This window comes from Ranitomeya imitator, chromosome 2 (genome assembly GCF_032444005.1).
Source record: "Ranitomeya imitator isolate aRanImi1 chromosome 2, aRanImi1.pri, whole genome shotgun sequence".
Lineage (NCBI taxonomy): Eukaryota > Metazoa > Chordata > Amphibia > Anura > Dendrobatidae > Ranitomeya > Ranitomeya imitator.
In genome coordinates, this window is record NC_091283.1 from 281,519,278 (window position 1) to 281,534,505 (window position 15,228).

The 15,228-nt window shown below is 43.6% G+C and overlaps 2 protein-coding genes across 3 annotated transcripts in view; both read left to right on the top strand.

The window, feature by feature from the left end:
* The window catches only part of LOC138663164 (gastrula zinc finger protein XlCGF66.1-like), a 95,713-nt gene extending 85,411 nt beyond the window's left edge, over positions 1–10,302 (top strand). For both annotated transcript variants that reach the window (XM_069749313.1, XM_069749312.1), the window contains one exon: positions 10,061–10,302. The gene's annotated coding sequence lies outside the window, so the exon portion shown is untranslated. The remainder of the gene's footprint in view (positions 1–10,060) is intronic.
* On the top strand, positions 10,302–14,984 carry LOC138663159 (zinc finger protein 268-like; the record flags this gene model as incomplete). Its single annotated transcript, XM_069749306.1, has 1 exon — positions 10,302–14,984. A coding segment is annotated over one exon (2,055 nt), but the record flags the coding sequence as incomplete, so codon positions are not given.
* Positions 14,985–15,228: the final 244 nt, after the last annotated feature.

Sequence of the window (15,228 nt, forward strand, 5' to 3'; positions counted from 1 at the left end):
TTCTGGATCCATTGTTAACGGCACGAGGGGTCATGAATTAATGATGGCTGACTCTTCCGCTAGAAGGGTGACTAGTGTCTCATGTGTGAGGAGTTGACATCCATTAGCATGGAGTTCAAGATGTTGTGTAAAATCCTGATCATTCTTTCACAATAGTCTTCCATGTGAGAACTATGGGGAAGGGAGTGAAGATCCAGGTGCAACCCTTTTCTGCCAGCTGATCTTGGATGTGCTTGGTGTCAATGTTCAGTTCCATCCATGGCTCGAAGACGTCTAGACCAAAGTAGGTGAAAGGTGTTTATGTAGATAATCTGTCTGCAGGCAAGTCAGGAATTTGTTGGTATAGTTGTCTTCATCTCGTTTTTCGACAGTGAACGCAGTCATGCAGTAGTTTTGCCACACGTTTCTGCATTCCAATAATCCAGAAGCCTGCAGACTGTAACCTACCCTCGGTGATTTGCCTGCCTTGATTTTGAGTCCTTTCATGATGGTATCGAATCAGCAAGGCTGTAACATGGTGTTTGCTAGGAATGATGAGAGGATCTTGTTCTGCAACTCAAAGGCGGGCAAACAACCACCAGCTCTCAGTAAGTCAGAACTGTCCATAACTGGGTTTAAATTGGCGAGAGGGATTCTTATTGGAATCTGCTGTTTATTGTGTAAGCACTTCCATTCTGTGGTGAATTCTCCCTGCTGGAGGTGACGTATTATGAGGGATTTGCTGCGAAAGATGTCCTCAGCGAGAGGGGCCTGGGGAAGATATGCCAACCGTGACAATACTTATCTTCAGGGTTATTACGATAACATTTGGTGATATGCACTAACCTTGCGATGTTCCATGATGTTCATTTCTGCATGGACTTCTGGGTCATTATCTGGATCTTGGATACTGAAGGCTTCCTGTACATGTTCATCTGTTTGTTTCAGCAGAAACTTAGGATCTGTGAGCCAAGAAGAGCCAGCAAAGGAGCCTGCAGACATAGGCCTTGTGGCGTGGTCTGCTGGATTCAGTTCAGATGGTACATAATACCATTTTTCGGTTTTAGAGCATCTCCTGATCCTTTCAATGCAGTTACCGACATATACGTAAAATCGCCTTGTTTGGTTGTAGATGTAACCAAAAACGACCTTACTGTCTGTGCAGTATTGAACTTCATCTATGTCGACACTCAGTTCTTGTTGTATGAAGTCGGCAATCTCCACTGCCAACACGGTCCCTCACATTTCAAGTCTGGGAAAGGTGTTCCCGGGCTTCAGGGCTTGTTTAGCCTTGCCAAAGACAAATCCAACATAGTTTTGCCTATTGGTTTCCGTCACTTTCAGGTAAGCAATCGCTGCTTTTGCTTCTGTGGAAGCGTCTGAGATGTGGTGGAGTTCCTTCTTTTATATTAAAGGCGAGTCATATTTAGACGTAGCATCTTGGGATGTGGATGTTGTTCAAGCTGCCCAAAGACTTTTTCCAGCCTTACCAATTTTGCTCCTAGTCTGGAGGGAGTGGGTCATCCCAGTCCTTGATGGTTTCAGAGAATTATCTCAGCAGGGATTTGCCTTGTATGGTGATTGGTGCTATGAACCCCTGCGAGTCAAATAAGCTGTTCATTACAGAAAGGACCCCACGCTTTGTAAATGGCTTGTCCAAGCAACTTATATGAAATCCGAAGGAGTCAGCTGCAATATCCCACCTGATGCCCAGGTTCTCTGCACGGGAGGACTATCTAACTTGTTCAATGTACACTGAAAAGAATTAAATCTAGACAGAGCTTGTTCCTGATTAATTGGGAGTCTTACCCTGGTAGCTCGGAAGGGTAATGGAGAAACCCAGTGGTTGGTTTCGTCTTGAGAGAACTCACAGTCCATTATTTTGATAAATTATTTGTCCTCCACTGACACTGACAGGGCTATTTTATTGTTGTTCTTAGTTGTTTGAAAGACTGATCTTCCCAAGTTGTCGATATGTAGAAAAGCGATGCAAGGTGTCTGTGTGGGGTCTGGGTTGCACTCTATCATGCTAAAGCATGTCAATGTGGAATATGTGAAATTTGAATAGCAATACGGGCTTTGGAGTATTAGGAAAAAATGAGATGCTTAGCATAAAATTTGGCCAAATATCTGCCCATCAACCATCCTCAAGGTGGTCTCAGTCTGATGGGTCCCTTACCTGTGTGAATACCTCTATAAGGCTGATGTCTAAATTCACCCAGGAATTGCGATAGTTTTCCATAGCCTTTAGGGTATGTGCACACGTCAGGATTTCTTGCAGAAATTTCCTGAAGAAAATCGGAAATTTTCTGCAAGAAATCCGCATTTTTTTTTTGTTTTTTTCCCCGTTTTTTTCACGGGTTTTTTTAGCATTTTGCAAGCGAAATTAGCTTGCAGAATGCTAAAGTTTTCCAAGCGATCTGTAGCATCGCTTGGAAAACTGACTGACAGGTTGGTCACACTTGTCAAACTAGTAAAAGATAGAATGTTTAAAAATAATAAAAAAAATAAAAAAAAAGGTTATGCTTACCTGCAGACAGCCAATCTCCTCAGTGGCGTCCGTTCCTTTAGATGGTGTGTGTGTGCAGGACCTTCGATGACGTTGCGGTCACATGAGCGGTCACGCGACCAATCACAAGACGGCGACGTCATCGCAGGTCCTTCACACAGAGGATCTATAGGAATGGAAGAGAGCATGCCCCGATGAGAGGCAGGAGGACTCCGGGGCCATCAGAGGGTGAGTATATCACTATTTATTATTTTAATTCTTTAATTATATGGTGCCCAGTCCGTGGAGGAGAGTCTCCTCTCCTCCACCCTGGGTACCAACCGCACATAATCTGCTTACTTCCCGCATGGTGTGCACAGCCCCATGCGGAAAGTAAGCAGATCAATGCATTCCTAGGTGTGCGGAATCCCCACAATTCCGCAAATTTTATGAACATGTTTGCTTTTTTTTCCGCAATGCGATTTTTTTCGCGGAAAAAAAAGCAATATTTGCAGAAGAAATGCGGAATACACTTTAAATAATAGGAGGCATATGTAAGCGTTTTTTTCGCGTTTTTATCACGTTTTTATAGCGAAAAAAACGCAAGAAATACTGAACGTGTGCACATGGCCTTATTGTTGGTTTGACAGCGCATCTTTGTCAAACGACTTGGTCTGCAGGAAGCGTGGGTTCTGCTTCCTGGTCTTCATAATGGACAGTGTCGGGTTGTATTTGCTCTGTTTCAGCAGTGGGGAACTGTGCAAGGTCCTTTATTATTTAAGGTGCGCCGTCTCTTTAAGAAACTGAACTTTTGAATTGGGGTCTGGAAATCGCAGTGCAACTTCTTTAAGACACCCTGATCAGCTTCCCAAGGTGTTTTAGAGAATTGTGGGGTTTTGCAGTCCGACAATCTGCAGTGATATGGTATTATATACTGCAAGTCTATAGAAGGGGTATGGATGGAAGGAAATCTCGGGCACATAGACTGTTCCTTTACAATGCAGACAGAGGTGATTTAGGCCTGGCAGATGAGAGGGCCTCCCCATAGACTTAGCCGGGTGAGCGCTGTTGCCGGGCAGATTCCAGAGTGAGGTACTGGGTTCTTAAGGATTCTGAAGCCGGGTATTGGGCTTAAGGAAGTCTTTTGACTGTTCTGTCCCCACTTAAGGTGATTGAAGGTGTGTAGTATGGCGATGGTGTGAGAAATCATACCTTCGTGTCCTTGAAGTGGGGCAGACAGGACCAGGTCTCGCTCCTTCGTGGATGGATGCAAACGTGAGCACAGAGATAAATCAGCAGTGGTTTACATGGACTATAACCCAAAGACATAAGGTGGTACCAGGGCCGGTTCCAGGATTTTGTGGGCCCCGGGCAAAAGAGTCTCAGTGGGCCCACATACCACGATTCATGATGCACAGATACATCGGAGAAATACAGATATACTACACAGGGCCTAGCCTTCCCCCTCATCCTTCTCATACAGATATGCACACACACACGCGCACCCACACACACACACACACACACACGCAATACGCAGACATGCGCACACACACAATACGCAGACATGCACACACACACACACTACGCAGACATGCACACACACACACACACACACAATACGCAGACATGCACACACACACAATACGCAGACATGCACACACACACAATACGCAGACATGCACACACACAATACGCAGACATGCACACACAATACGCAGACATGCACACACACACAATACGCAGACATGCACACACACAATACGGAGACATACACATACAGTACGCAGACACGCACACACACACACAATACGCAGACATGCACACAGATACACACACAATACGCAGAAATGCACACATACAATACGCAGACATACACATACAGTACGCAGACATGCGCACACACACACACAATACGCAGACATGCACACACATACACACACAATACGCAGACATGCACACACACAATACGCAGACATACACATACAGTACGCAGACATGCGCACACACACACAATATGCAGACATGCACACACATGCAATACGCAGACAATACGCAGATATTTACATACATATATTTGAAGACAAATTCACAAAAATATTTAAATATGTACAGTCAAACACACTGATATACACAGATCTGCACATCATACAGGCATACACAGACATACAGACAGACACAAGCCTCACTCACCTTCCCCAGGCTTGCCACCCATCAGGCTCCTCTGGCATGTGGCTGTGGAGGGAGCGCTGCTTGATCGATGGCCCTCACTTAAACAGACATGGCCACCCACAGTGCACGCTGCAGCTGTGTCTGCTGTTAATGATGCGGTCAGGCAGACACTGTGCCTTTAACTTTGCTTGTGTGTCTGCCCGGCCGCGTCATTACTAGCAGAGAAATCGCTGCACAGTGCACTGTGCGTGGCCGTGTTTATTTAAGTGACGGCTGAGCTCAAAGTGCAGAAGCTGCTGGGGGAGTGGCCCGGGCCCCTGGTATCCCGGCCACGGGTGGGCCCCCCAATTTGTTCAGGGCCCCAGCACTTGCCCCGGTACGCCGGGTGCTGACGCCGGCCCTGGATGGTACGATGCAGATGGGACAAGTAGCCGTTACTGTGGTTGTCTTGTGGGTGTTCACCCCTGGAGGCACTAATGAGTGGTCAAAAGACTTTGCTTTCTGCAGCCCAAAAGAGATGTGTACTTCTCACACGATGACTGGAAGTAAATGGATGCCAGGAAGTGAGATCATACACAAGGCTGCAGGACACTCCCACGTTCAAGGGAAAATGTAAGAGGAGGTGACACAAAACTTCTAGTCAGTACGTGGCAGCAGCAGACAAGCATGAAAACAAACTAATAATACAACAGTAAATTGAAAGATATGAAAAGGATATGAAGGGAACAGCACAGTTTGTACAGCACATTGTTATAGAACTGAATCCTATGGGATATCTATTGTTTTTGATACTCTATGATCATTCTTTTAATCACTTATACCATCTTCATTTTTTACAGCGACATTGTGATAAAAACCCCAGTGGGGTCAAAACGTCCTTACTTTGTCAGATCTTTCATAGTCACAAATAATTTTGCTTGTTGTCACAAAATAAAGAAGCTTGTATCACCAAACACCTTTCAATGAATTCATCTAGGGGTGCAGTGATCATATTGCACCACAGGTGTGTCAAAGAATTATATACCACTGAGCAGTGACGAAAAAATAACTACAATTTTACCATCAAAATTTAGTTTTAGCCCCAGATTTTATATTTTCACACAAGAAGAGGATAAAAATGGCACCACAATGTCTACTGAACGTGGCAATACCCCATATGTGGCTGTACAATACTGCTTGCCTATACTGAGGGACATGGGAGGAACGGAGCGCTATTTGCCTCCTGGAGCACAGATTTTCCTAGAACAGTTTGTGGACTCCATATACAGAGCTCCTAATAACTAAAAGAGCAGAATCCTCCCTCAAATAACCCCATTTTGGAAGTTATACCCCTTTGGAAATTTATCTACAGCGGTAGTGATGATTTTGACTCCATGGGTATTTTCCAGAAACAAGCAGCAATGAATTTTGCCGAGAAAAAATTGCAAACTGCCGTTGTAGTGACCAGTACATTGCGGATACGGTGATACCAAATATGTGTACTTTTATTGTTTGCATTTTTTTCCATACAAATATTTATTTATGAATATAATCTTTAGATTTTTTTTATTATTTGTGATTTTAAAAAAAATTATTTTTACAATTATTTTAATAAACATTTTTTTACTCTTTTTTACTTTGTCCCACTATGGGACTATCATTTTTTGCAGTTTGATCACTTCTACAGCATGGGGATGCAGCAGCATTCTCATACTATGTAAACTGTCAGATCTGCACTGACAGAGAAAATTGCACTTATAATGCACTTCGCATGATCAGCAAGTTTCCTATCGCTGGTGACCCGGATATTGTCATCCCAAAATCCGGTCACCATGGCAACGATCGACACCCTGCGTCACGCTGCAGGGTCTCCAATCCAAAGGCAGAGGGGCTATCAGCCCTCTGCCAGCTCCTGGACTGCTGTAATTGTGTTTGATCGCAGAACTTCAGGGGTTAAAGTGCTGGGAGCAGTGCATGATGGCCCTTGGCAGTTAGTGCCGGATGTCAGCTGTCAGAATCATCGTGCGCGAGGGTGATCCTGCTGACGTTATAATCTGTCCCTGGTCAAATAGGCCTAGGACACATTGATGGATTATTACGTCCAGTGTCAGAAAGGGTTAAAAAAAGTACTCCATTGCCTCTTCCAAATGCCCGAGATCTAAATTTAAGACACCTCAGCTCTACACTATTATAAATAGTTACCATCTTTTACGGTGTATAGGATGACTTTTTAACCCCTAAAAATTGTCTCAAAAGTCGGGAGTTGTCTTATACGCCAGGTACGGGTGCACTGAGCGATCCTGGATGGTTCCCAGGGTCTGAAGGAGAGGAGACTTTGATGACGTTGCGGTCACATGAGCGGTCACGTGAGCGGTGGCGTGACCGCGACGTCATCGCAGGTCCTTCACTCACTGCATTCTTAGGAACGGAGGCAGACGCTTGCACCGCTGAGAGCCAGGGTCCGTCGAAGGGGTCAGTATATCCATATTTTTTATTTTTATTCTTTATTTTTTACATGAATATGGATCCCAGGGCCTGAAGGAGAGTCTCCTCTCCTCCAAACCCTGGGAACCACACGCCGTATAAGATGATTGGGCGTATAAGATGACCCCCGTCTTATACAGCGGGTATATCCCAAATTGCATATTTTATATGGAAAAGTTGGGGGTCGTCTTATATGCCCAGTCGTCTTATACACCAGAAAATACGGTATCTTTGAATTTCTAATATTTCATCTTGAAACTCATCTGACAGAAAATATTGGCCATTATAATAGTTCAGATTGCCATGAGCTACCGAGCCACATACTCTAATTACCGCAGAATAGTTTCACCACTTGTTACTCATTCTTTGATGATGAAGACTGTTGAGTTTGATCATTTCAGTAGTTGTGTTGTCTATGATCGCAGTTTTGCACTACAGTAAATAGTGTCCAAAATAGAGATTGTCTTGCTAATCGCCCTTTAACCTTTTTACGTGGATCTGGACTTACACAGAGACCACTATTCTTGGGCCATGGTGTTACCTGCTGTTCTGTGGTGCAAGATGGCAAGAGGAATAATCCAGTAGTTGGGTCAGAACCAGGAGGGCAGAGAAAATACAAAATCGGAAGACACAAGAGTAGTCATTAAATGGCCAGGGAAACAACAGGACAGAAGCAGGGAGCTGAGCACAGAGGACTGAACCAGAGGAGAGCAAGACTGTATCTGGCACTTTTTGGCAATATGCTTCAAGCTTTACTTGGGTGTCGTAATTTCCAGTTGGCTGAAGGAGGGCGCAGAGTACTTCAGCTGGACAGTACACACCCTTACTGCCAGACTGGATGGAACTACTGATCCCAGTAAACTAATCTTAGTGGCTGGACAAAGCCTGCGCCACCCAAAGCTTCTGATTCTGATGTCTTCTTTATCATCAGTGCTGCCTGCAGAATGAATAAGGCGATATTTGGTGACAGAAGCAGACGTCGCAGCAGCAAATCCCAGATGAGATAGGACATTCCATTTGCCAAAGCCCTAATATGACAAAAAAGCAAAAAAACAGTCCAGTAGAAATCCTCATAAAGTGACTCGATTTTGGAAATTATAACCCTCAGTGAATTAATCTATAGACGTATTGGCTATCTTGACTCCACAGGCACTTTCCGGAAATTAGCACTTAGGGGATGTTGGTGAGTGAAAATTACACATTTGCCATTTTATTCCCAAACACATAGTGCCCAGATTGTGCTCCAGGAGACACACACACCATAAATTAACCCCCTTCATGACCCTGGGTATTTTCGTTTTCGTTTTTCGCTTCCCTCCTTCCTAGAGCCATAACTTTTTTTATTTTTTTCCATCAATATGGCCATGTGAGGGCTTATTTTTTGCGGGATGAGTTGTACTTTTGAATGACATCATTGGTTTTAGCATGTCGTGTACTAGAAAACGGGGAAAAAAATCCAAGTGCAATGAAATTGCAAAAAAAGTGCAATCCCACACTTGTTTTTTGTTTGGCTTTTTTGCTAGGTTCAATAAATGCTAAAACTGACCTGCCATTTTAATTCTTCAGATCATTACGAGTTTATGGACACCAAACATGTCTTGATTATTTTTTTTATCTAAGTGGTGAGAAAAAATTCCAAACTTTGCTAAAAAAAAAAAAAAGTGCCATTTTCCAATAACCGTAGCGTCTCCATTTTTCGTGATCTGGGGTCGGGTGTGGGCTTATTTTTTGTGTGCCGAGCTGACATTCTTATTGATACCATTTTGGTGCAGATACATTCTTTTGGTCGCCCATTATTGAATTTTAGTGCAATGTTGCGGCGAACAAAAAAAAAGTAATTCTGGCTTTTCAAATTATTATTTTTTTTTGTTGATAGATCGGGCGATTCTGAATGCGGTGATACCAAATATGCGTAGGTTTTTTTTTATTTATTGTTTCATTTTAAATGGGGCTAAAGGGGGGTGATTTAAACTTTTATTTTTTATTTTATTTTTTTCATATTTTCTTAAACATTTTTTTTACTTTTGCCATGCTTCAATAGCCTCCATTGGAGGCTAGAAGCTGGCACAACTCGATCACCTCTGCTACATAGAGGTGATGCGCAGATCACCGCTACGCAGCAGAATTCCAGGATTGCTATGAGCACCGATCACAGGGTGGCGCTTATAGCAATCCGGCATCAACAACCATAGAGGTCTCAAGGAGACCTCTGGTTGTCAGACCGACGCATTGCTGACCCTCGATCACATGACGGGGGGCAACGATTAGCGCATTTCTGGCCGGATGGCCGGAAGCGGTAGTTACAGCGGCATTTAACTAGTTAATAGCGGCAGGGTGAATCCACCCTTCGCTATTGCAGGCACATATCAGCTGTAGAAAACATCTGACATGTCCCGGCTTTGATGTGAGCTCACCGCCGGAGCCCGCATCAAAGCAAGGGATCTGACCTCGGACGTACTATCACATCTGAGGTCAGAAAGTGGTTAAGTGGGTTCCCACTATAATAATGTCAAATACATAGATGCTAAATGTAGTTTGGGTACACTGCAAGACTCGGAAGCGAGAGGGAGATTTGACTTTGGGAGAGCGGATATTGCTGCATTGGTCTATGGAATCCATCTTCCATTTCAAGAGCCTTTGAGCCAATAATAATGTGGAAACCTCTGTTTCTCCACTGACAGATGATGGTCTTGAATGGAGACTTGTTTTCTGTAAGATGAGTAGACATTTTATCAGTATTATTTTCACCTACATAACATTGGTGTTTTTTTATTGCATATTTGGGAGGCAGAATGAACAAACAGTTGAACACCATGCTCTACTAGTTCATGCCATGAGGTTTTCTATTACACTGTGAACTGTCATTGTCTTTTTACAGACAGTTTAAGTAAAAATGTTAAAAAAAAATTAAAATTAAAGGATATTTTATATAAAAATGATTGTTTTTTGTCTTGGCAGATGACTGTACCAGGAGATCAGAGGGACAGCTGACATCTTCAGTTTTTAAATCAGACGAGCTTGAGATCCCACAGGATACAATTGAAGTGAATGCCATTACTCCAGATATACCATCATCCCTTCACAGCAAAGATCTACCATCTGATCCTTTGAAACAGGTCCTGTCTTCTGATTCATTATCGACTACTAAGGAAAATAAAAGTCACACAATAAGCATTAAAAAACTAACCACTCCTAAATCAAAGAAGCCATTTTCACCTTCAGAATATGGAAAGCATTTTACCCTCGAAAAAAGTCTTTTCCTAAGCCTCAAAAAAGTCACACAGCGGAGAACAGATTTTATTGTTCCAAGTGTGGAAACTGTTTTAACCGGAAATCAGATCTTGATAGTCACAAGAGCAGTCACACAGGGGAGAAGCCATTTTCCTGTTCAGAATGTGGGAAATGTTTTGCAGACAAATCAACTCTTGGTAAACATCAGAGAAGTCACAAAGAGGAGAAGCCTTTTTCCTGTTCAGAATGTGGGAAAGGTTATAACAAGACATCAACTCTTCTTATTCATCAGAGAACCCACACAGGAGAGAAGCCTTTTTCATGTTCAGAATGTGGGAAATGTTTTGCGATTAAATCAAATCTTCTTATTCATCAGAGAAACCACACAGGGGGAAAGCCTTTTTCATGTTCAGAATGTGGTAAAAGTTTCAATTGGAAATCAGATTTTGTGACGCACCAGAGAACCCACACAGGGGAGAAGCCTTTTTCAGGTTCGGAATGTGGGAAAGGTTATAACCAGAAATCAACTCTTCTTATTAATCAGAGAACCCACACAGGAGAGAAGCCTTTTTCATGTTCAGAATGTGGGAAATGTTTTGCAGACAAATCAACTCTTCGTAAACATCAGAGAAGTCACCAAGAGAAGCCTTTTTCCTGTTCAGAATGTGGGAAAGGTTATAACAAGAAATCAACTCTTCTTATTCATCAGAGAAACCACACAGAGAAAAAGCCTTTTTCATGTTCAGAATGTGGTAAAAGTTTCAATTGGAAATCAGATTTTGTGACGCACCAAAGAACCCACACAGGAGAGAAGCCTTTTTCATGTTCAGAATGTGGGAAATGTTTTGCGATTAAATCAAATCTTCTTATTCATCAGAGAAACCACACAGGGGGAAAGCCTTTTTCATGTTCAGAATGTGGTAAAAGTTTCAATTGGAAATCAGATTTTGTGACGCACCAGAGAACCCACACAGGGGAGAAGCCTTTTTCATGTTCGGAATGTGGGAAAGGTTATAACCAAAAATCAACTCTTCTTATTCATCAGAGAACACACACAGGGGAGAAGCTTTTTTCATGTTCAGAATGTGGGAAAGGTTATAACCAGAAAGCAAATCTTCTTATTCATCAGAGAAAACACACAGGGGAGAAGCCTTTTTCATGTTCAGAATGTGGGAAATGTTATAACCAGAAATCATCTCTTCTTATTCATCAGAGAACTCACGCAAGGGATAAGCCTTGTTCATGTTCAGAATGTGGGAAAGGTTATAACCGGAAATTACATCTTCTTAATCACCAGAGAACTCACACAGGGGAGAAACCATTTTCATGTTCAGAATGTGGGAAATGTTATAACCAGAAATCAACTCTTCTTATTCATCAGAGAACCCACACAGGGGAGAAGCCTTTTTCATGTTCAGAATGTGGAAAATGTTTTAACCGGAAATTACATCTTCTTAATCACCAGAGAACTCACACAGGGGAGAAACCATTTTCATGTTCAGAATGTGGGAAATATTTTAACCGGAAAGAGTGTCTTGATAGCCACCAGAAATCTCACACAGGGATAAACCTTTATTCCTGTTCAGAATGTGGGAAATGTTTTGCGATTAAATCAACTCTTCTTATTCATCACAGAACCCACACAGGGGAGAAGCCTTTTTCATGTTCAGAATGTGGGAAAGATTATAACGAGAAATCATCTCTTCTTATTCATCAGAGAACTCACGCAAGGGATAAGCAATTTTCATGTTCAGAATGTGGGAAATGTTTTTTGGTTAAATCAACTCTTCTTAGGCACCATAGCACTCACACAGGGGAGAAGCCTTTTTCATGTTCAGAATATGGGAAATGTTTTAACCGGAAATTTACTCTTATTAATCATCAGAGAATCCATACAGGGGAGAAGCTTTTTTCATGTTCAGAATGTGGGAAATGTTTTAACCAGAAATCAAATCTTCTTATTCATCAGAGAACACACACGGGAAAAGCCTTTTTCATGTTCAGAATGTGGGAAATGTTTTAAGCAGAAATCAAATCTTAATACACATCAGAGAAGCCACATAGGGGAGAAGCCCTTTTAACTACAGGGTTGTCTATTATTAGGTAAACCCCTTGTCATTCCTCGTGTTTGGCCTAAAATAAAAACACTGATACTTACCTTCCACGCCAGGCCGTTCCAGTGGTGTCAACACTCTCGCTACAGGGGCTCATGGGAGGTTGTTACATAACACGAGCCCTGCACTCAATCAGCACCACCTTAGTATGTATTTAATATCAACAGGAAGCCAGGTTGGCGGCTGTTATCTGACTTCCTCTTTATTGTTCGATTAGTCCAAAGGTGGGGACAGTGACACTATCGCTGATTGGGCGCAGGGCTCACATGATGTAACAACCTCACATGAGCCCCGGGACCGCAAGTACTGACACCGCTGGAAGACTCCTGCATGGACGTTTGTGTAAGTGTTTTTATTTTAACAGGACCAAACATGAGGCATTAGAAGGGATTGTCTTAGTAGTGACATTCAAAAATTACTCAGGAGAGAAACTATATATTATTGACAAATTGTACAAATACATATACCAGACTGTCGTATAATTAAATGAGAAAGGGAAATTGCATTAAAACTTACTGTATTTTTTGGTCTATAAGACACACTTTTAACAAGAAAAAAAGCTTGAAAAATTAGTGAGCGTGTCTTAAAGGGAAGGTGCCGCAATTTTGTTTTTGTATTAAAAATGATTGTTTATATAAACAATTATTTTTAATACAATTTTTTTTTTACTTTAATATCTTTTTTATTCTTAATTATTTTTGCAGCCACTGGGCGCCGCCATTTTGCTTTGCAGGAGTGTACGACTCCCAGCACGACACTTACACTCTGCAAATACGGCAGCCCTGGGCATAGGAGGCTGCGGTCGGGATCTGACCCCATAGCTATCATTGTGCTGCTCCCTGCTCTGATGTGGCCACGCTCCCTGGGCTGTTTCCACATCACAGCAGAGGCAGGAGGTCGGCGCCATCTTTCTTCAGCCCACAGTGTGTGAGCTCCACTCACTGTGACTTGAGAGCTGCGCTGTTATGGGAGAGACAGCTCCAGCTGCCTCCCCTTTCACACTGTCAGCAGCGGCCATTTCCTGTCCTCTTCTGTGCTGCCTGGTGCCCTGGTTCTAATCTCTAGAATCGCTAGAGAGGGTGAAGTGCTGTGGTCTGATGTCCTCTATCAGGAGCTGCAGAGAGGTAACAGAGGGGGGATGGGGGAGAATCTCTGTGCTGCTCCGACCCTGCCTCTCACTGCAGCTCCTCACAGGACATCAGACCGTGTATCTATCACTATACTGTGCTGAGCCATGTATCTAATCCTCTCCTGTGTGATAGTGTGTGCTGGCCCGTGTATCTAATCCTCTCCTGTGTGATACTGTCTGCTGAGCCGTGTATCTAATCCTCCCCTGTGTGATACTATGCTGAGCTGTCTATCTAATCCTATACTGTGTGATACTATGCTGAGCCGTGTATCTAATCCTATTCTGTGTGATACTGTCTGCTGAGCCATGTATCTAATCCTATCCTGTGTGATACTGTGCTGAGCCGTGTATCTAATCCTATCCTGTGTGATACTGTCTGCTGAGCCGTGTATCTAATCCTCTCCTGTGTGATACTGTCTGGTGAACCGTGTATCTAATCCACTCCTATGCACTCCTCTCCCCCCTGCATATCTTTCCCCATTTTGCACACACAACTCAATGCGTGCAATAACAGGAGCTGCAGGGGTCATGCTGTATTATGGCATTATGTGAGATCTATATGACGGTATTATGTGATCTGTATGGTGGTATTATGCTTGATCAGTATTGTGAGAATTATATGGTAGTATTGTGTGTGATCTATATGGCGGTATTATGTGAGAACACTGGCGGTATTGTGTGTGATCTATATGGTGGTATTATGTGAGAACTGTATGACAGTATTGTGTGATCTATTTGATAGTATTGTTTGTGATCTACATGGCGGTATTATGTGTGATCTGTATGGTGGTATTATGTGAGAACACTATGGCAGTATTATCTTCAGAAAGTGGACCCATTCTATGGTGGTTCTAGCTGAGCACCTGCACGCGGGTCTGGGGTAATAGAGGGGGCAGCAGTACCTCCAGTTAGGTGAAGTCAGGGGAAGGCTGGTGAGGCAGCTGAAGAGAGGGGTCTCATTTTTATCGTTACTATATGGCTACATTTCCTTCCCAGCGTCACCGCGGACTGCCCCTGTCGCCTCGCTTTCACACATCGCCAGGACAGGATGGAGAAGACAGGATCTGAGGAGGGGAATGGAGTCTTTGCATGCAATGTCTGGATCAGAACAGGCCGTCAATCCTCAGAAATGTTTCCTGGATTTCTGTGGAGCAGACAAGCAGATGGTCCATCCATGTGTATAAAAGACAGCGCTCTACATACAATCACTGGCTGCTCTGCGCACCAAACAGGGGGCCCCCATAGACCAGCACACTGCTCTCCTGAAATACTCTGTTCTGCTGTTACCCTGCTCCTCCACCATATATCTTCCTCTGTGACCCCCATAGACCAGCACACTGCTCTCCTGAAATACTCTGTGCTGCTGTCACCCTGCTCCCTCCACCATATATCTCCCAGAATCCTTGCTACCTGCAGGGGCGGATTATCAGAGGGTCAATATGGGCGGTAGCCCAGGGCCCAGTGGTCTGGGGGGGCCCTGGGCTACCGCACAGATTGACCCTCTGATAATCATCTGTGAATGCCGGCGGCCGCCGCCGGCATTTATGTGCCCCCGCCGTACCCGGTGGGCAGAGAGAGGGGGCCCGCATCGGTCCCCTTCTCATCTGCTCACCGGGCCCCTTCCGGCGGTGTGGCAGTTTCCTATTGACGTG